This window comes from Lutra lutra, chromosome 7, assembly GCF_902655055.1.
Source record: "Lutra lutra chromosome 7, mLutLut1.2, whole genome shotgun sequence".
In the NCBI taxonomy this organism is placed as follows: Eukaryota; Metazoa; Chordata; class Mammalia; order Carnivora; family Mustelidae; genus Lutra; species Lutra lutra.
Window position 1 is genome coordinate 40,219,044 of NC_062284.1, and position 19,775 is coordinate 40,238,818.

General features: G+C 43.9%; 1 protein-coding gene across 2 annotated transcripts; it reads left to right on the plus strand.

The window, feature by feature from the left end:
- The first annotated feature begins 163 nt into the window (after positions 1 to 163).
- On the plus strand, positions 164 to 19,313 carry CCNB2 (cyclin B2). Of its 2 annotated transcripts, none has more exons than XM_047736166.1 (9): positions 164 to 354; positions 3,069 to 3,197; positions 3,303 to 3,413; positions 10,291 to 10,461; positions 10,564 to 10,722; positions 12,387 to 12,623; positions 12,925 to 13,065; positions 17,548 to 17,658; positions 19,021 to 19,313. In XM_047736166.1, the coding sequence occupies exons 1-9, from the start codon at positions 331 to 333 to the stop codon at positions 19,045 to 19,047; spliced, it is 1,110 nt and encodes a 369-aa protein (XP_047592122.1). In that variant the 5' UTR covers positions 164 to 330; the 3' UTR covers positions 19,048 to 19,313. The 2 variants fall into 2 exon arrangements, with proteins under 2 accessions (XP_047592122.1, XP_047592120.1); XM_047736164.1 differs by having other exon boundaries at positions 19,034 to 19,313.
- Positions 19,314 to 19,775: the final 462 nt, after the last annotated feature.

A 19,775-nucleotide genomic window follows, 5' to 3' on the forward strand; every position in this document is an offset into this window, starting at 1 on the left:
CCGAAGTTGAAAGAAAGAAAGAAAAAAAAAAAGTGGGCGGAAAAAGCAACCAATTGTCATGACAACCAAACGGGTCTGGAAAATTCAGCCAATCCGCCTGCGGGGCTGCCTCCCGCCTAGCCAATAGGAAGAGCACGCCGTACGTAAGGCCGCCCAATGGGGGCGCGAGCGGCGCGGCATTTGAATCCTGTAACAAGGCGACATCGCGAAGATCTTAAGCCGTGCGGGGCCGGAGCCCAGAGCTAACGGCGCCGCGGAAGCCTGTGTCCTTCTTCTCCGGTCCGCGTCCCTCCCTGGGCCGGGCTGGCATTCTTGCCTGACCCTTCCCACATGGCGCTGCTCCGACGCCCGACGGTGAGTGGGCCCGGCTGACCCCCCCCCCCCCCCCGCACCCTCCGGCCTCTTCGGCCGCGGAACTCCGTCTCTCGCCTCTAGCTCCCTCCCTCTTCTGCGCAGGCTTCTTCGTCCCAACCGGCGCCGCTCTCCCCTTCTGCCCGCTTCCCCTCCCCAGTCTGCGGCCTGTCCTCTTTGCCGACCTCTCCCCTCCTCGGATCCACTCTGGGTTCCCGGCTTCCGCCCTGGCCAGTCCAGGGATGAGGGAAGTGTAGGGGGGAGGGAAGTGTGGGAAAGCGCCTCGGAGGGGGCACCTGTCAGGTGAGCCTCTCCAGCACGGGACTTGGTACTCAGCGAGGGATCCCCGAGTGCCTTTTGTTGTTAGAGTGCTGTTTAAGTAGAGGTTGTTGTCATTTCCTTCCTCTGTTCTCAAATCCCTTGCCAGCTAAGGGATGGGTGGGTGGGGAGAAGGACTGGAAGAAACTGCAGGTAGTAAACTGTTTTGAATGTTTGACCAGGCAACAGTCATAGCTGTTTTTCAGATTCTTCTCGTGTCGTTTTGTGTTAAGTTTCCCATTTATTTCTGCGCACGATGTCTTCCAGGTTAAGTTCACTAGCATAGTCGTTTGTCATCTTAATATTAATTTCTGGGGCTCTTGGGTGGCTCAGCCGTTAAGTGTCTGCCTTAGTTCTGGTCACAAGCCTGGCGTCTTGGGATCGAGCCCCATATCGGACTTCTCGAGTGAGGAACCTGCTTCTCCCTCTCCAGCTCTCCTGTGTTTGTGTTTCCTCTCTCACGATCTCTCTTTGTAATAAATAAAGCCTTTAAAAAATTAATTTCTTTAATCAAGTGTAATCAAGATTTTGCATATAATTTGGAACAATACGGCAAACAGAAGGGTCCAGATTCATTTGTTTCATCTTTGCAAAAATGCGAGTGCTAATGGCGTTTTGAATTTTTTTTTCTGTGGGTTTGAATTGTATCTGGGTCTGCTTTTCCTTTGCTGGAAAATAGAGGGCCCTGACACACCTGAGTTCCATCCTCCTGGATGGATAGGCTAGTTAAAAGCTGCCAGTTTTCCCCTCCAGATGGATTTAAAGTTTGATTACTGGGATTCAACCTGTAAGCATTAAAATTTCAAACACTTTTTAAAATTAGCAATTGTTACTGGAAAAAATTGAACAGTGTGCTTTTGAGAATCCTAATAAGTTGAATACATTCAGTATTTAATTCCTATTCTTTTGTGGATCTACATTGAACTGGCGCGAATTTTTGTCTAATCTATCCCATAAAGTTCTTTCATTGTCAAATTCTTTCTATTCAGGGAAGGCTTGAGTTTTCCCTGCCCTTCTGTCTATCCTTGTAGATCTATTCAAACCCCCTGTTAGGAGATTTTTAGGATTAGGACCCAGAGTTCTCAGGGATAGTACATGTTGTTTTTTTTTCTCATGAAATGTTTATCACCTCTATAATAAAACAAACTTTTTTGTATGAATTGCTTTTTCTGACAAGTTTTGTTTCTAAGCACATTCTTTCAAAAGTAGGTTAAGGTGAACTAATGATTTTTTTATTCCATATGATTTCAACTTTCTGAGTTTGAGAGTAAAACTATTTTACTTGTGAAAACAATTTCCAAGTATCCTTAATATAAGAGAGTCCAACCTCATTTTAAAAGGCAATATCTCTAAAGATCATGTCTATAGGAGTGCTCCTTATTGTAGAATAGCATAAGAATCAAAGCTAGTTTAGGTTTTAAACATCTGGACTTATTATAGCTTTTTAATAGTGTTTTAATTGTACTTATTATTAATCTAAAGAAAAGTTTTTAGTTTAGTGAGAGCTTGCACTTGTGTTTGGGGAGGGGCAGAATCTTAAGCTGGCTTCATGGCCAGCACAGAACCTTGGAGGGAGAGGTAGCTGGATCTCATGACCCTGAGAGTATGACCTGAGCCAAAATCAGGAATAAGACTCTTATCTGACTGAGCTATGTAAAGAAGGATTTTTGAATAGATGAATGTAGTATACAGGGATCTTTAACAAGTGGGTGCTATGTAGGAAATAATCACTTATCTTGAAACCTCTTAATGGGATTATTTATTTTACAGATCAGGTGGATAGTGATTTGCCTAATTTCAGGTGATGTGATCAATCACAAATAGCACTTTTAGTCTTCTACAAATGTTTTTAAAAAAAGATTATTTAGGGCGCCTTGGTGGCTCAGTTGGTTAAGCGACTGACTTCAGCTTGGGTCGTGATCCTGGAGTCCCGGGATCGAGTCCCGCATCAAGCTCCCAGCTCCACGGGGAGTCTGCTTCTCCCTCTGACCTTCTCCTCACTCATGCTCTCTCTCACTGTCTCTCTCTCTCTCAAATAAATAAATAAAATGTTTAAAAAAAAAGATTATTTATTTATTTGACAGACAGAGATCACAAGTAGGCAGAGAGGCAGGCAGAGAGGGGGGTAGGAAGCAGGCTCCCTGCTGAGCAGCGAACCCAACATGGGGCTCTATCCCAGGACCCTGAGATCATGACCTGAGCCGAAGGCAGAGGCTTTAACCCACTGAGCCACCTAGGCTCCCCATTTTTAGTCTTCTAAAAAAATGTGCCTTTTCCCTCTCACAAAGAGATCTCCACATATTTACCTTTCCCAGATTCTGCATTTGGATATCTGACATTAGCAAAGTAATGTAAGTTGTCTCAATTCATCATTAACTCATCTTTTTTTTTTTTTTAAGGTGTCCACTGATTTGGAGAATGCTGACAATGGAGTTAATTCTAAAGCTAAGAGTCATGTGACAATCAGACGGGCAGTTTTAGAAGAAATTGGAAATAGAGTTACAACCAGAGCTACACAAGTAGCTAAGGTAACAGCCATGAGGACTGTCCATGTGCACACCAGGCTGATTGTGTATAGCTCTGAAGAACAACACTGACTATCTTCCCCTATTTATGTTTCTTTTTCCTTGTAGAAAGCTCAGAACACGAAAATACCTGTTCAACCCACCAAAACAAATGTCAACAAACAACTGAAACCTACTGCTTCTGTGAAACCGGTACAGATGGAAGTGTTGGCTCCAAAGGTAGGATGTTCTGTGTTTACAAACGTACAAAGTAGCTGGTTTTTGGCTAGACTGGAAGGGTGCCTTTATCTTCACTGCAATTTTTATTTTTTTTAAAATATTTTATTTATTTATTTGAGAGAGAGTGAGAAAGACAGAGAGCATGAACAGGGAGAGGAGTAGAAGGAGAGAGAGAAGGAGAAGCAGATCCCCTGCTGAGCAGAGAGCCCGATGTGGGGCTCGATCCCAGTACCCTGAGATGATGACCTGAGCCGAAGGCAGACATTGAACAGACTGAGCCACCCAGAAGCCCGGACACTGACTACTTTAGGAAGAGGGTACATAACTAGAGCTCTACTTTAAACAACAAGTGTACAAATTGAACATACACATCCTTTTGGTGATGGTACTTACTATTTTTATTTTAATATTTTATTTATTTATTTGTCAGAAAGAGGGAGAACACAAGCAGGCGGAGTGGCAGGCAGAGGCAGAGAGAGAAGCAGACTCCCTGCTGAGCAAGGAGCCTGATGCAGGACTCGATCCCAGGACCCTGGGATCATGATCTGAGCCAAAGGCAGCGGGTTAACCGACTGAGCCACCCGGGCGTTATGTTTTGACCTTGAATAACAAAGTTAATTATCTTGATACTCAAATAAATTTAGTGATCTCAAAGTAAAATTTGGTAGGTTTTATAATCCATTATAAGAATGAGCTTGCCCATAGAGGCTGTGGAATCTCACACTTTGGAGACTCATACTCATCATATACAAATAAGGTAATGCCAAAATTCTGTGTTGTTAAATTGTGCTCTCTGGGACTGGTTAACTCAATTGGAGTTAGAATGTTAATGGACCCATTGACCTGTAATTACTACAGGACAGGCACTGTTATAGGTGCTGAGAATACAACAATAACTACTTTTTCCACTTCTTTCTCTCTCTCTCTCTCTATATATATTTTATAGATCTATATAAAATATATATTAATAACATGTCTGTAACTTGTTAAAAAATTTTCAAAATAATACATTGGATATATTCAAGATATATACAGAGAGAGAGCGCTTGCTATGCCCATCCAGTAGTGTTAAGGCTGTTAAGATATCAAGAGATATCTTGCCTTAAGGAGACTTATCCAGAAAGGGCACATGCACCTGAAATTAAATTAGTAGTCCCAGGGAATGACACCAGGTGCCCCTGGGCAATGGATGATTGAGCTTCAAGTGTCTGGGGTAGTTGGAAGCACCATCCTTCAGAAAGTGCTTCTACAGGAAGGAGAGAGAGAACACTAAGGGACCAAGTTGTCAGGGAAGCTTCGTGGAATCAGTGGGATTTCTAAGGATAGAGAGATGCTGATAGGAAAGAACAACTTTATTGGGAACAAAGCATAATAGGAATCAAGTCATGAAAGCAAAAATAGGCCTATAATCTTGTCCTTGGGCTAAGGAGTCAGCACATCTAACTGGGCCAGAATGTTTGTGTGAATAAGCAGAACATAAAGTTGGGGAAGAGGTTGCGGTTGGATTTGAAGGCCTTAGAATTTGGATTGTATCCCATTAGGCAGTGAGGAACCTGTGAAAAGTTTTGAGGAGGTGGGAAATGATGAAAGCATTGTAGGTTGGGCATGGGAGGAACCATAAATGAGGAATACTGCAATTGTTCAGGCAAGACCTGATGAGGGTCTTGAACTAACCTGGATCTTCCCTAAGCACTCACCCACATCCCGCTATCTACAGCGTGCTAAGAAACAACATGGGATGTGTTGGGGGTATATCAACTCCTTCCAGAGACATTGTCCTGTATCTAGAAGGAATTCTTTTGCTATGTTTTTTTTGCAGAGAGAGAATAAGATCCTTAAGCAAGCACTTGAGTATTTAAGAAACAATTTATGCAATGAATTACTAAGGAAATGGGGAAGTCCAGGAAGGGAGGTAGTTCTGGGGAAGGCACCTCATTTGGCTTTAGATTTGTTGAGATAACAGAAAAACCTCCACAGGAAGGGCAGTCAGAAATATCCAGCAGCATCTGAACGAGGGGGCAGACGTGGGAGCCTTCTGCTTGCAAGTGATGGTGGCAAGCATGTTGCTGTTCGTAAGCCAGGACAGAGAGTGTCCAATCAAGAACTAAATCAAATTCTGAAGATCGACCTTCCTTTCATAGTAATGCACACTTCGGAGAGATGCTGGGAAGTCAGGGCTAGAAATTCAGATGAAGTTTTAGATTTCCAGATTTGATCTAAACACTAAATTCAGTGATAATTGTGGGATGCTCCAATCAGATGGGGGGCCCCCCAAATGTGGGGTGCCAGTTGGGTGGGGGCCAGTAGCATGGGTGGTGAAAGAATTCACCCACGGCAGAACAGAAGAGAGAGAAGGTTATTGAAGAGGGAACAGTGGGCAGGACAGCAAAGGAGAGACCATCCGCCAGAGGGTGGTGGTGAGGGACCACAGTTACAGGATGAAATAAGGGAGTATGGGAACGTGTGGAATTTTCCTGTTTTAGGTAATCTTCGGAACTGTGCCTAGTTAGGGCTTATGGCTATTTCCAAGTGGTTTGCTTAATGAGCCTGCTGACATTCAGCCTGGTGGTCCCTATGGGCCCTTTTACCTGATCCAGTTCCACTGCTCAAGCCTGTTGCCTTAAAGTGCCTTTACAGTAGTCATTATTCAACTATGAGAATGTTTTATGGCTAACTACCCCAATACAAAAACTACGTATAAAGGGGAAGTAATCACAACTTATCACATTTTTTAAAAAAAAAGAGTGCCTTTTATTATGTATTTATTTATTTAAAAGATTTTATTTATTTGACAGAGATCACAAGCAGGCAGAGAGGCAGGCAGAGAGAGAGGAGGAAGCAGGCTCCCTGCTGAGCATAGAGCTCGATGCGGGGCTCGATCCCAGGGCCCCAGGATCATGACCTGAGCTGAAGGCAGAGGCTTTATCCCTCTGAGCCACCCAGGTGCCCCAGTGCCTTTTATTTTTAATCACACAAGAAACATAGCAAAATACTACAGAAATACATCAAGCGCATAGAATAGAAAGTTTATTGTTACTACTCTCCCTACCCTTCAAATTCCATTTCACTGTATTCTCTAAAGCTATTCCCAGGAATGATTTTGCCTTTCTATAATTGTGTGTGCCTGTGTATGCACAAGTACACACTTCCTGCTACAAATCATGAACTGTCTAATTGGAAACAGTACTTTTTCTGGGAGTCCTTTCTTGTTGTACTTAATTGACATGGTTTATTATAAACCTAGTAAATAAAGGAACTCTGGTTACCAAAAACTTGCACTAACACCTACGTGTTTGCCTATTAATAGTAGTACATTCTCTCACCAGACCCAACTTAGTAGTAGGAGAATTTCAACAGCCTTTACTCACACTCCACCCTGTTCCTTACCAAACAGGAGCTTTTGAAGTTAAGCAAAATCTCATATTTATTATTTCAGATACCACTTTTCACTTGTCTGTGACATCGGACAGAACTCATTCATTAATCTGATCAGAATGTTATCATGCTTTTAGCTTCGCATGCGGCAGACACTGGACTGAGGATTATACAGCTGGCCTGAAGGGTTTAGGTTACTACCTCCATGGACAGTGGGATCTTAGAAAGGATTTTGTAATAATTAAATTATGTTGGAATTCAAAAGGAATGCTTCGAAGAAATTCTAAATTAAGGGCCAGAGCAATGATCCATGTCTTCTCCTGGTAGCTTTGGGATATGGCCAAACTTAGGTGTACATCTGGATAGACACAGGTAAACTTTCCAAGCTGCTAGGGCAGCACACATACCACATGTGTGCCATATAGCACATAGCACATGACCATAACCTCTGACTCCTTAAACCAGTCTTCCCAGTACTGACTGCATTTCCCAGGGACACTGATGATGCTTATCCTTGAACTTAAACTAGCTGTATGTGCTCATTAAAATGTGTATCTGGGGGTGCCTGGGTGGCTCAGTGGGTTAAGCAGCTGCCTTCGGCTCAGGTCATGATCTCAGGGTCCTGGGATCGAGTCCCATATTGGGCTCTCAGCTCAGCAGGGAGCCTGCTTCCCTCTCCCTCTCTCTCTGCTTGCCTCTCTGCCTACTTGTGATCTCTGTCAAATAAATAAATAAAAGCTTTTAAAAATAAATAAATAAATAAATAAAATGTGTATCTGATTCTAGTCACACTTTTTATTTTATTTATTTATTTATTTATTTATTTATTTTTTAAAGATTGTATTTATTTATTTGAGAGAGAGACAGTGAGAGAGAGCATGAGTGAGGAGAAGGTCAGACGGAGAAGCAGACTCCCCGTGGAACTGGGAGCCCTATGTGGGACTCGATTCCGGGACTCCGGGATCATGACCTGAGCCGAAGGCAGTTGTCCAACCAACTGAGCCACCCAGGCGTCCCTAGTCACACTTTTTAAAAAAAGATTCTATTTTCGGGATGCCTGGGTGGCTCAGTTGGTTAAGCAGCTGCCTTCGGCTCAGGTCACGATCCCAGCGTCCTGGGATCGAGTCCCACATCGGGCTCCTTGCTCATCAGGGAGCCTGCTTCTCCCTCTGCCTCTGCCTGCCATTCTGTCTGCCTGTGCTCGCTCTCTCTCCCTCTCTCTCTCTGACAAATAAATAAATAAAATCTTTAAAAAAAAAAAAAGATTCTATTTTCAAGTAATCTCTACACCCCCCATGGGGCTTGAACCCACAACTCTGAAATTAAGAGTTGGTTGCTCTACCAACTGAGCTAGCCAGGCATCTCTGATTCTTGCCATTCTTGCTCAGTTCCTTCAGTGGGTTCACTTCCCTTCGGGTAAAAAGTAAACTCCCTAGCTGGGTTCTCATTCACCTTTCCAGCCCATCTTTTCACACGCCATGCACTGGCTCCTGCCATCCCGAATCAATGTGTACTTCCCAGACTTGCCTGTTTCTTGGCTTCCTCTGGGACCATGTACTTGTGTACCTTTTGCCTACTCATTTTTCTTGAGGTCTTATCTTCTCCAGGAAATTATCTAGGTTTCTCCCTGGTGCCCCAAGTAGCTCTTATTCATTCTAGTCTCTTGAGGTTTGGAAGTTCTCGAATAAATGGCACACATATCTGCATGACTCTTGCTCAGCTGGTCCCTGCCCAGCTTGAGACCTCTGACGTAGGAGGGAAGAATGGGTTTTGAACTGTTGTATATATTTTGCTGCTGCTGTTTCATCCTTCTTTAAACGTGGAAACCATCATCACTGAGCTTTCATGTCAATTAAAATTATTTTTTTATTTTTAATTTTTTTTTTAGATTTTTATTTATTTATTTGACAGACAGAGATCACAAGTAGGCAGAGTGGCAGGCAGAGAGAGGGTAGGGGAAGCAGGCTCCCTGCTGAGCAGAGAGCCTGATGTGGGGCTCGATCTCAGGACCCTGAGATCATGACCTGAGCCAAAGGCAGAGGCTTTAACCCACTGAGCCACCCAGGCGCCCAAAATTGTTTATTATACAGCCTTCTCTTTCTGTATTTTATTTCTTGAATACATAGTCTTTATAGCCTAGCAATCTCATTAGGTTTTACTTTGAGAAGTACCTTTTATTCTTTTAAAAAATAATGGCTTATTTATACTTCATTACTAAGCACTTGTTTTAACTTTATACATTTTTTATTTGTGTGATTGTTTTTTTTAATAGTCACCCAGTCAGCGTAAGAAAACACTGGGTGTGTACTTGCTCCATCTTTGCTTCCTTCTATTTTATTCATAGGCCGGAATGTGGTTTTCTGCTGCTTAGTTGCCAAACAGTTTCTCAATTTAGAATAAATTAGTTTATGAAGGGAAATCTGTATACCCACAGAAGAGGCTACAGCTGAAGTGAACTGTCAGCTCTAGGAGTTTCTGCACCCAGATGTTTACATTTCTTTCAATAAATATTTACTGAGCACCTACTATGTGTCAGGGATGATATGGGTATTTAAGATTGCATAGGGGACAAAATTAGTTTAAATAAATATATTATTTATTGGGTTTATAAATGGGTTTATAAATGGGTTTATAAATATATTGTTTTCTACCTCTGCTAGACTGTCAGCTCTACAGAGCTTATAGGCCTAGCAGAGGTACACAGAAAATAATATACATCACATATAAGTAAACTCCACAGTATGTTATGAGGTTACAGGTTCTGTGGGGAAAAACACAGTAAGAGAAAACACATGGGGGGCAGGGAATAGGCAGTAGATAGTATTAAAAACGGGGGTCAGGGTAGACCTAATTGAGAAGGTAAAATTCAAACAAAACTTTGAAGGTGAGACAATTGCCCGTGGGGGTGTAGGGACAAGATCGAGCACATTATGGGGAGAGGGAGCCCATCTGCAGTGAGGGAGCCTGCCATGAGGCAGACCAAGGGGAGAGAAATAGGAGACCAGTCAGCAGAGAGAGAGGGCAAAACCAGATCATGCAGGCCCCCAGGCCATCGTGATGACTCAGGTTTTCCCTTGGAGTGAAATTAGAGAATTTTAAACAGAGGAGCATCTCTATAAAAACTTCACCCACTACATCTTGAATTATTAACCTCTTACTCTGAAATTTGTTTGTTTTGGCTTTCACACATTTTAAAAATGCATGTGATACATTTTTTTTTTTTTTTTTTTTTGGACAGAGGTCACAGGTAGGCAGACAGGCAGAGAGAGGTGGGGTGGGGGAAGCAGGCTCCCTGCTGAGCAGAGAGCCCTAAGAGGGGCTCGATCCCAGGACCCTGGGATCATGACCTGAGCCGAAGGCAGAGGCTTAACCCACGGAGCCACGCAGGCGCTCCATGCATATGATACTTCTAAACCAGTTGACTCTGCACGTGTTTGGCTCTGATGGACAGCTCAGGCTATTGCCAAGGTAGTGATGCACACTTGTTAATTCGTCCACGTAGGGTCCTACCCCGCCACTGGAGGATATCTCCATGAAGGAAGAGAACCTCTGCCAAGCTTTCTCTGACGCGCTGCTCTGCAAAATCGAGGACATTGATCATGAGGACTGGGAGAACCCTCAGCTCTGTAGCGACTACGTGAAGGATATCTACCAGTATCTAAGGCAGCTCGAGGTGAGTGGGCTTTGTCTTTCGGTTGTGCAGGCAACGTGGCATTTACCGCACAGCTGGGAAGGGCATGAGGTGAGCTTTTTAAACTTTGAATTCCGCCAACAGGTTCTGCAATCCATAAATCCACACTTCCTAGATGGAAGAGAGGTAAACGGACGCATGCGCGCCATCCTGGTGGATTGGCTGGTGCAAGTGCACTCCAAGTTTAGGCTGCTGCAGGAGACTCTGTACATGTGCGTTGCCATCATGGACCGATATTTACAGGTGAGCGTGGCTTCTGGGGGCTCACTGTAGGGGCATTCTGCAACACCAAAGGGTGATACCTGGAGGAAAAGACCAAAAGCCACTTGGTGAGAAACTGAGGAACTGGAGGTGCTAGGTGTGTCCAGCCTCTGGTGATGCTGACTGCTGCTGGGCGTTTCTGCCAGGTGAGCCTGCCAAAAAGTGCTGGGGCGTCGGGGGGTTGGCAGTGCATGGCCAGTCGTTCCTCAAAGCAAACAGACCAGCAGGAGATCTGAAAGTCAGCCTGAAGCACACGGGGCCTGTGGGGGCTGTTTCCCAGGCCCGCTTCCACGATTTCCCTGTAGCTTGTAGTTTGGTACTCCTTGGTTAAGTTTCCTTGTCTGAAAAATGAGGAGTTTGGCTAGAGAACTTGGCCGTTTCCAGCCAGCTGTGGCATGAATCCCTGTAGAAAAGAGAGGAGGCAGAATTGTTAAGGGGGGGGGGGGCGGGTATGTGTGGGCAGCGTACTGGGAACGGGAGGTCTGAAGTAGAGGAATGTAAGAAATTCAGCTGGGAGGCAGAGTGGTCATGGAAATAGTTCTGACCAGTGACACAGAACGCTGACCACTTAGAAGAAATGCCAGACAGAATGCGCTCGTGTGTGACCCAGCAGCCAGGAGCCCTGCACATAAGGATTTATTTACTTAAAGTCAACATGTACAATACGGCTCAGGTACAAATTCTGTCCCACCAGTACAGTCATAAAGGTGATTATTGGAATGCCCTGAGAGACGGCAAAATCCTGAGAAAGCAGAGATTCAGTGGTTTCCATTATACATTCCTCACTGGGCAGGAGAGTAGTTATAGTTTAGGTAGATTTTTAATAATGAGAGTTGAAGCAAGGATAGCAAAGTCTCTTTTCAAAGAAAAGAGAATTATACCTGAGCTGAGATTTTTCCCTAATCCAGGAGCCTCTTTGGAGATTCTTAACGCTAACTAATGAGTGTACTTTTGGTAAGGATTAAGGAAGTGTTTGCGAGACCCCCTTCCTCATCCCTAGGCATCCATTATTTAATCCCGCTGTTTGGCTTGGCCTCATCTTGGTGCAGACATGTTGAATGCCACTTTGGGGCCGCCCCAGACACTCAAGCCAGGATGACGGGGCTGGAGCAGAGCAGGCGCCTGGTTCTCAGACATAATTCTTCCCTCCTGAGCAATTCAGTGATTTGGAGCTGGTGTCTGAATCTCTTCTCAGGCCATCTCTTTGCAAGTGGGGGAAAATACATGCGTTTGCTAGGATTTTTACGAGGATTCAATGAGATGATTGTTGGCATCTTGGGACTATGCCTGGCACACACCGAGTACTCAAATAACAGATGGCTGCTGGGAGCAGGGATGGTACCTGCTGTTTTTTTTTTTTAAGATTTTATTTTAAAGGAATCTGTATACCCAATATAGGGCTTGAACCCGCAACCCCAAGATCGAATCATATGCTCCAGGGACCGAGCCAGCCAGGCATCCCTGATGGTACTTGCTGTTAACATAGAGGTTACCTGTGCTGGTAAGGGAGGTGTGAGCAGAGACGATGTGAACTTCTCCAGGATGCAGTTCCCTCTCGCTTCCTTCGTCCCAGAGCCCCAGTCCTCATTATGAAGGACTTCTGACACTTTCTTCTTCTTCTTCTTTCTTCTTTCTTCTTCAATTAGGTTCAGCCAGTTTCTCGTAAGAAGCTTCAACTGGTTGGGATTACAGCTCTGCTCTTGGCTTCCAAATACGAGGAGATGTTTTCTCCAAATATTGAAGACTTCGTTTACATCACAGACAACGCTTATACCAGTTCTCAAATCCGAGAGATGGAAACACAGATTTTGAAAGAACTGAAGTTTGAGTTGGGTCGACCTTTGCCGCTGCATTTCTTAAGGCGGGCGTCAAAAGCTGGGGAGGTAAGTGCCTCCGGTTCGGTATGACACTTGATTTTGCTGTTTGTTCTTATCCTGGAAATATTGATCCAATTAAAGGAAAACTTAGGCGTTTATAGGAAGCATCTTTTCGATAGGTCCCAATGCTTATCAGTTCTTCAGAGCAAAGACCTCACGCTCTGTGTTTGTACCATACTGTGGAATAGGGCAGTTGCTGGGCAGACTGGTGAGGAGAATGGCTTTGAGCTCCTAGGCCTTCGCCCAGGATTTTGCAAGAGGGTAATAGTAGCCGTGCTTCTTACTGTCCCTGGCTGTTCTTTCATAGGTCGATGTGGAACAGCACACTTTAGCCAAATATCTGATGGAGCTGACTCTCATTGACTACGACATGGTGCATTATCACCCTTCCAAGGTGGCAGCGGCTGCGTCCTGCCTGTCCCAGAAGGTTCTGGGCCAAGGAAAATGGGTAAGTGTTGGGTTAAGAAGAAATTAGTTTATACTTTCGGCCCCCTCAATATGAAAGTCCTTAGCATTTTCACGACACTAGCCTCGAAGCAATGGTTAAAATCCAGAGGGCTAAAAGAAGGCTGCTTGGGATGCCTCAGATAGAGACGAGGCGACCACAGCATGGCACCAAGTGTGCTCCAGAGTTGTGGGGACTGAGCCAGGCCACTGGCAACTGGTGTGCTAAGGTTTCGGGGTCTTTGGTTATCGGAAACAGGTCGTCAAGCATCTAAGACAAAGCAAAGCCAAGGCCTGACTGATTGCGCCAGTGAAGCTAAAAGGAGCCACTTCTAGATTCATAGGAGTAGCCAAAGCTGCCAGCAATCTTGGTGCTTATCTCACACACCAAAAAAGGACAACAACCGAAACCAAAGGGACCACGCTGCAGTGTGTCATGGGATACCCCTTTGTGGACGAGCCGATTCCAGACTGCCACTAAGCAGTTTTCTAGTCTGTAGATGGGCCCCAAGTGCAGCAGAACGAAAGGCTCTTCAGAGGCCAGGTGTGGAGAAAAAAAGTCTCACGATAGTCTCTCAGGAGAGATAGGGAAGGGAGTGCGGGCGGCTCCTCCCACGCCCCTGTCCTCTCCTGTTCCAGGAGGATCGCAGAGCATTTTCCCAAGACAGATAAGCTGTGGTTTAGGCCTTTGCCCGGGTGGCCCCCTGTGGAGGCATTCGAGATTGCTAGAGCACCGTGGCAGAGCTGTTCCTCTACACAAGTGTATGCATTTGACATCTTCTGTGAGAAAGAAGGGGAGTAAGAGAATATATGTATGTGTGCTTATGTATTTTCTAATTTTTCAAAAACCACTCTTAGATCAGAATCTTATGAAAATGATGCCTCTGGGGTTCGGTGGGAACAGGACTTCTGGCTGTAACTTTTTATCAACTGTATACAATATAATGTAACTTTTTAAACTTTTGAACAATATGAGTGTTCATGTATTGAACAATATGGAGAGTCCCTAAGTGGAATTATGCAGAAACAAGGTGACTATTTATCAAATTGGTAATAACGCAGAGGGAAGAATTAATTCAAATAATTTTGAAGGCAGTATTGGGACTGTGCATCCTTAGTGGTATGTGGCTGGACAAAAACAGAGGACCAAAAAAGGTAACGGACTTCAAGTTTACTTAGGAGCTCTATTGTTAGTAGCGTTCTGTTATTATAATTGCGAGACTATTTTTATGACTATTAATAGGATAAACAACCATTCATGTTACCAAAGACTAAAATTTTCACTAGTAAAAGGGGGATAATACAGCGTTAACAATTAAATACAAAAGGAAAAACCCTGCAACATTAAATCTGTTTTGGAAATGTCAGTAAATTAAGAAAGAGAGGGCCTGGAAACAATGATAACCCTGTAGCAATGAACACACCTCGTGCTTACATCTTGGATACTAAATGTCATTACCCCCTAGGAACTAGGTCTCGTTTGAGACCTGAAACAACTGACATGAGGGCCTTGGCAGAGGAAGTAGAAGGTGAGCGTAGGTCAGTTTGTAGCAGATACCAAGCAAGTTCTCAGAGATCAATGGGGCACATCAAAAGGACATAGGAACTGACTTGAAAGCGTTCTGACTGGGGCGCCTGGGTGGCTCAGTGGGTTAAGCCGCTGCCTTCCGCTTATGTCATGATCTCAAGGTCCTGCGATCAAGCCCCGCATCGGGCTCTCTGCTCAGCGGGGAGCCTGCTTCTCCCTCTCTCTCTCTATCTGCCTCTCTGCCTACTTGTGATCTCTGTCTGTCAAATGAATAAATAAAATCTTAAAAAAAAATTTAAAAAAAAAGCGTTCTGACTAAATCTGAACTGAATAATGACAGTAACAGAGTATAACATATTTTTACATATCCATGCATTTATAATGATACAAAAGAAAGAATGGGAGAAGGGGCTCTTTTTTATCAGTAGAACACCAGCTGATTGAGGCAGAAAGGATAGTAGTTAGAAATCAAATTCTAACCCCTAATGTAATAACTGATTTAAGCGAGAATCAACTGATGCTTATATCATTGGGTGAAATAGTTTTGGAGAAAAAGATTCACATTGTCTCAAAATATCACCCCACAGATCTGCAGTACTTATGAAGAAAAACTTTACCTTTGTGCTAGAGAGGTCTGGCAGTTACCGCCTTTACCTGGTGATCAAGCTTAACATCACCAGGGGTAGGACCACCTGACTTTGGCATGTCTTCTGGCACAGTCGGACGTATACATGGTCACCTCTATGAAATTCCTGCCCAAATTGCTTGACGCGAATCCAATCATCAGGAAACACTCAGATTTAAAATGTGCACATTCTAAAAGTAACTGGCCTAGATCCTTCGAACAAGTTATCATTTAAAGCCAAGAAAATAGGCATCATTTTTAAATTAAAAAAAAAAAAATTAGAGATCAGATACACTGCAGGTAACCTGATTGGACCCGCATCTGAAAAGAAAAATCTGTACAAGATATTTTTGGAACAATGGGAGAAATTTGAATATAGAGTATGTACTAGATGATAGTGTGGAAATGTTGATTTTTTTTTTTCCTGTGATAATGGTTTGTTTCTGAAACATTTAGAAGTGATGTGTCGTGGTGTTGGCAACTCATTTTCAAATGGTTCAAAAATTGTGCGAATACATACACAATTTTTGCTGAACAATTTGAAATTGAGTTAGCTGCAGACAACATGAGAGGGGAAGTGGCAAAATATTAATAATAGATGAATCCACACAAAGGATATACAGATGTTCATTATACTGTTTCTTTTCTTCTGTACATCTGAAATTTTTTGAAATGAAAAGCTTGGGGCAACAAGGCTGCTGGTAACATGAATGATACATTGTTCTGGTACCAGTGGCTCGTTTCAGCTTAATCACTTTACTCTTAGACCTGCCTTCCTTGGGCTATAAACCTATTAACTACAGGTCTTCCTGTTTTCTGGGAATTGATTTCAAAAGACCAGTAGTTGTGTGTTATTTCAGGATTGCACTTTTTCTTTCAACTACTTTAGGATTAAGATTATATTGTGATTTATTTTCCCAGTCATATTGTGCATATGAGACAGATGGATTTTAGCCTTTAGAATTTTATCACAGGGGCGCCTGGGTGGCTCAGTGGGTTAAAGCCTCTGCCTTCGGCTCAGGTCATGATCCCAGGGTCCTGGGATTGAGCCCTACATTAGACTCTCTGTTCAGGAGGGAGCCTGCTTCCTCCTCTCTCTCTCTGCCTGCCTCTCGGCCTACTTGTGATCTGTCTGTCAAATAAATAAATAAAATCTTAAAAAAAAAAAAAAGAATTTTATCACAGAACTGAAATACAGTCAGGTTATATATCTGTACAAATGATAGGTCTGATTACTAATCAACAACTGGCCTGTTGCTTGATTTTTATTCTCTGGGAGGTTAGGTCTCAAGGCCAGGGGTAGAGGCTTCTCTATTCTCTGTTCTGCGGTGCTTACTTACACAGGACCCAACAAGAGAATCCGGGGTAGTGTTAGCTGTTCTGGATTTCATGATTAACTTGCTGCCTGTGGCCCTGTGTGTTTCTTAATTCTGAACCTCTTTCCCTGATTGATAATATGGGCGTCTGGGCTCTCCAGCTCCCCACCAGCTGCTGCCCAATAGGGCTTTGATGGGGGGGTACAGTCCTGGGTCTCTGCCAGTCCTGTGAAGGGGCATTCTTTGGTTGGATTTTATTTTTACTCTCTTCCACTCTCAATCCCCTTTTAATCTCCTTTCAGTGTGGTGAGAGAAGTTAGCATGAAAGCTTTGTTACTTGGAGTACTTTATGTACCTGTTCAAACTTCTTTAAAAAATGATAATATCTGCAAAAATAATGAATACTGTTATGCTGAAAAAATAAAAAAATTAAAAAAAAAAAAAAAAAGGGTATTGTGGAGGGCACAGATTGCATGGAGCACTGGGTGTGGTGCAAAAATAATGAATACTGTTATGCTGAAAAAATAAAAAAATTAAAAAAAAAAAAAAATGATAATATGGGGGGCGCCTGGGTGGCTCAGTGGGTTAAGCCTCTGCCTTTGGCTCAGGTCATGATCCCAGGGTCCTGGGATGGAGCCCCGAGTCAGGCTCTCTGCTCAGCGGGGAGCCTGCTTTCCCCTCTCTCTCTGCCTGCCTCTCTGCCTACTTGTGATCTCTGTCTGTCAAATAAATAAATAAAATCTTTAAAAAAAATGATAATGTGGGACCTTTGACACTTGATCTGGCTGAAGCTGCAGTATCTAATTTAGGCTAGCTCAGAGCCACGGTCATCTTGCATTTACTGGCTGTTTTGCTGGCACCACAGTAGTGTGGAGGGCTCTTGTTGAGTTTTTAGAGGGTAAGAATATGGTTTTATAGCTTTTACGTGAGTGGTAAGTGATGTCAGCATGTATAACACTTGCCCTTCTAAAGAAGCGGAGGCTTTATCCTGCCCTTTCTCTTTGCATTGCGTTCCAGAACTTAAAGCAGCAGTATTATACTGGATACACAGAGAACGAAGTGTTGGAAGTCATGCAGCACATGGCCAAAAATGTAGTGAAAGTTAATGAAAACCTAACAAAATTCATTGTAAGTATTCCTTCCGAAAACTGTGGAAAGCACTGGATTACGGGTCTTGTGAGCAAGGGTGTGCGTATGTATGTACATGTGCGTGTGTGTTTTCATGTACTACTGGCGTTTGTGAGAGTCCATTTTAGCACAAACTCTTTTCTAGTATAGCAGGGAATGGAGCATACTGATAGACCCCAAAAGCAGACTTTCTTTTTTTTTTTTTAATTTTATTATTTTTTTTATTTCTTTTCAGCATAACAGTATTCATTGTTTTTGCACCACACCCAGTGCTCCATGCAATAAGTGCCCTCCCTAGTACCCACCACCTGGTTCCCCCAACCTCCCACCCCCCGCCCCTTCAAAACCCTCAGGTTGTTTTTCAGAGTCCATAGTCTCTCATGGTTCTTCTCCCCTTCTATTTTCCCTCAACTCCCTTCTCCTCTCCATCTCCCCATGTCCTCCATGTTATTTGTTATGCTCCACAAATAAGTGAAACCATATGATAATTGATTCTCTCAAAAGCAGACTTTCTTTAACACAAGGTGGCTAGGCTGACCATGTCCCGGCCCAGTGTAGTCAGCCGATAGCAGTCAGGGCAGGTGCTCCCTGTGTCGTCTGGAACCCCTTAAAGGGCCCTGTAGAAGGCTTGGGTACTAGGGGCCTCTGTCCAGGATCTTCTGGGACAATGACCAAAAGACTCCTGAATGCAGGCCTGGTGAAGAAGGAGGGGAAGAAGCCCCTTCAGAAAGCTTCCTGAGGGCCTGGTGTCTGTCTCCATGTGGCCCACCTGAGACGTGGAGTCAGGGCAGATTGGGCGCTGTCCTGTCCTTGTGTGACATTGAGTATCACCAAGGATCTGGTGAGAAAGAGCAAGGCATTTGTGCCAAGTGTCCCAAGTGTCCTGCTTTGCTTCCTTGCACGTAGTTTCCGCATGATGAAGCACACTGTGGATGTGTAATGTGTCTTCAGTCCTGTGGGTATTGTCTGGGATCTGCTAAGCACTGGTGGCCACTTGGCTTTTATTGCCATTGTTGCTTCCCATCCTGACAGACCTCTTATGTCCTGGTGGCACTTAGATATGATAAACCCAGCTGCCTCCCCACCCCAATCCCCGCCCCAGCAACACAGGAGACAGAGCCTCTGCCTTGGACATCATGTATTTCCCCATCACTGGTGCTACCAGCTGGGTTTTATCCATTGTCGGGCATGGAAGGAAATGGTCAGGTTCCGCACAGTACAACCTCAGAGGGCTCGCTCGCTGGCTTCAGTGATACGCCAGCATCACACCAACTGGAGATTGTGGGTCTGTCCCTTAAGTACTTGTGAGTTAGATCAGGAGCAAGGTAGAAGGTGGTGTTCCTGATGTGTGCTTAATCACAGATGACTTCTGCAGGCCATCAAGAATAAGTATGCAAGCGGCAAACTCCTGAAGATCAGCACAATTCCTCAGCTGAACTCAAAAGCCGTCCAAGAGCTTGCCTCCCCTCTGATGGGACGGTCCTAGGCTGCTGTGGCCCTCGGGGAGGAGTGCTCCGTCTGTGCCCTTGGTGTCGCTGATTTGGAACTCTTCACTTTGTATATAGTCCTCTGGTCTATTTCATGAAACCTTTCCTTAGACCTATTTTCTAAATGTATATTGAGGAAAAATAAAGCTATTAATTTTTCTTAAGGTATCCTGTGTATTTTTATTTGTACAATCTCTACCGAACAAGGTCAGTAGAAGGTTGTTTGACTAATTTCTTTTTGAGCTTTTATGAGTAGTGTGTCAATTATTGCCTTTGTGGCTTTGGGAAAGACCTTCCTATCATTTTCTCAAATGGAACAAACTAGAACTTGGCTTCAGTGATTGCTAACCCATTCCTAAACTTATTAAGTATCCAAAGATTGATTTGTTATGAAAATTGAAAATGGGAGGATAACCACGACAATTCTCTTTCCAGAGCCTACTCAACTGTCTTCTCATTCCTATACAGGAACGCCTTGCTCATTGGGGTGAGGGTCACCAGAAGCAACCCTCATAATATGTCTCTGTCTCAAAGGCATGGTGGGGACCAGGAAAGTCAGTCCTGAAGGACTACTGCTGGAAAATGCAAATGGGCCTGCGACACGTTGTTAGAGTTGAAGGTTGAAGAGTT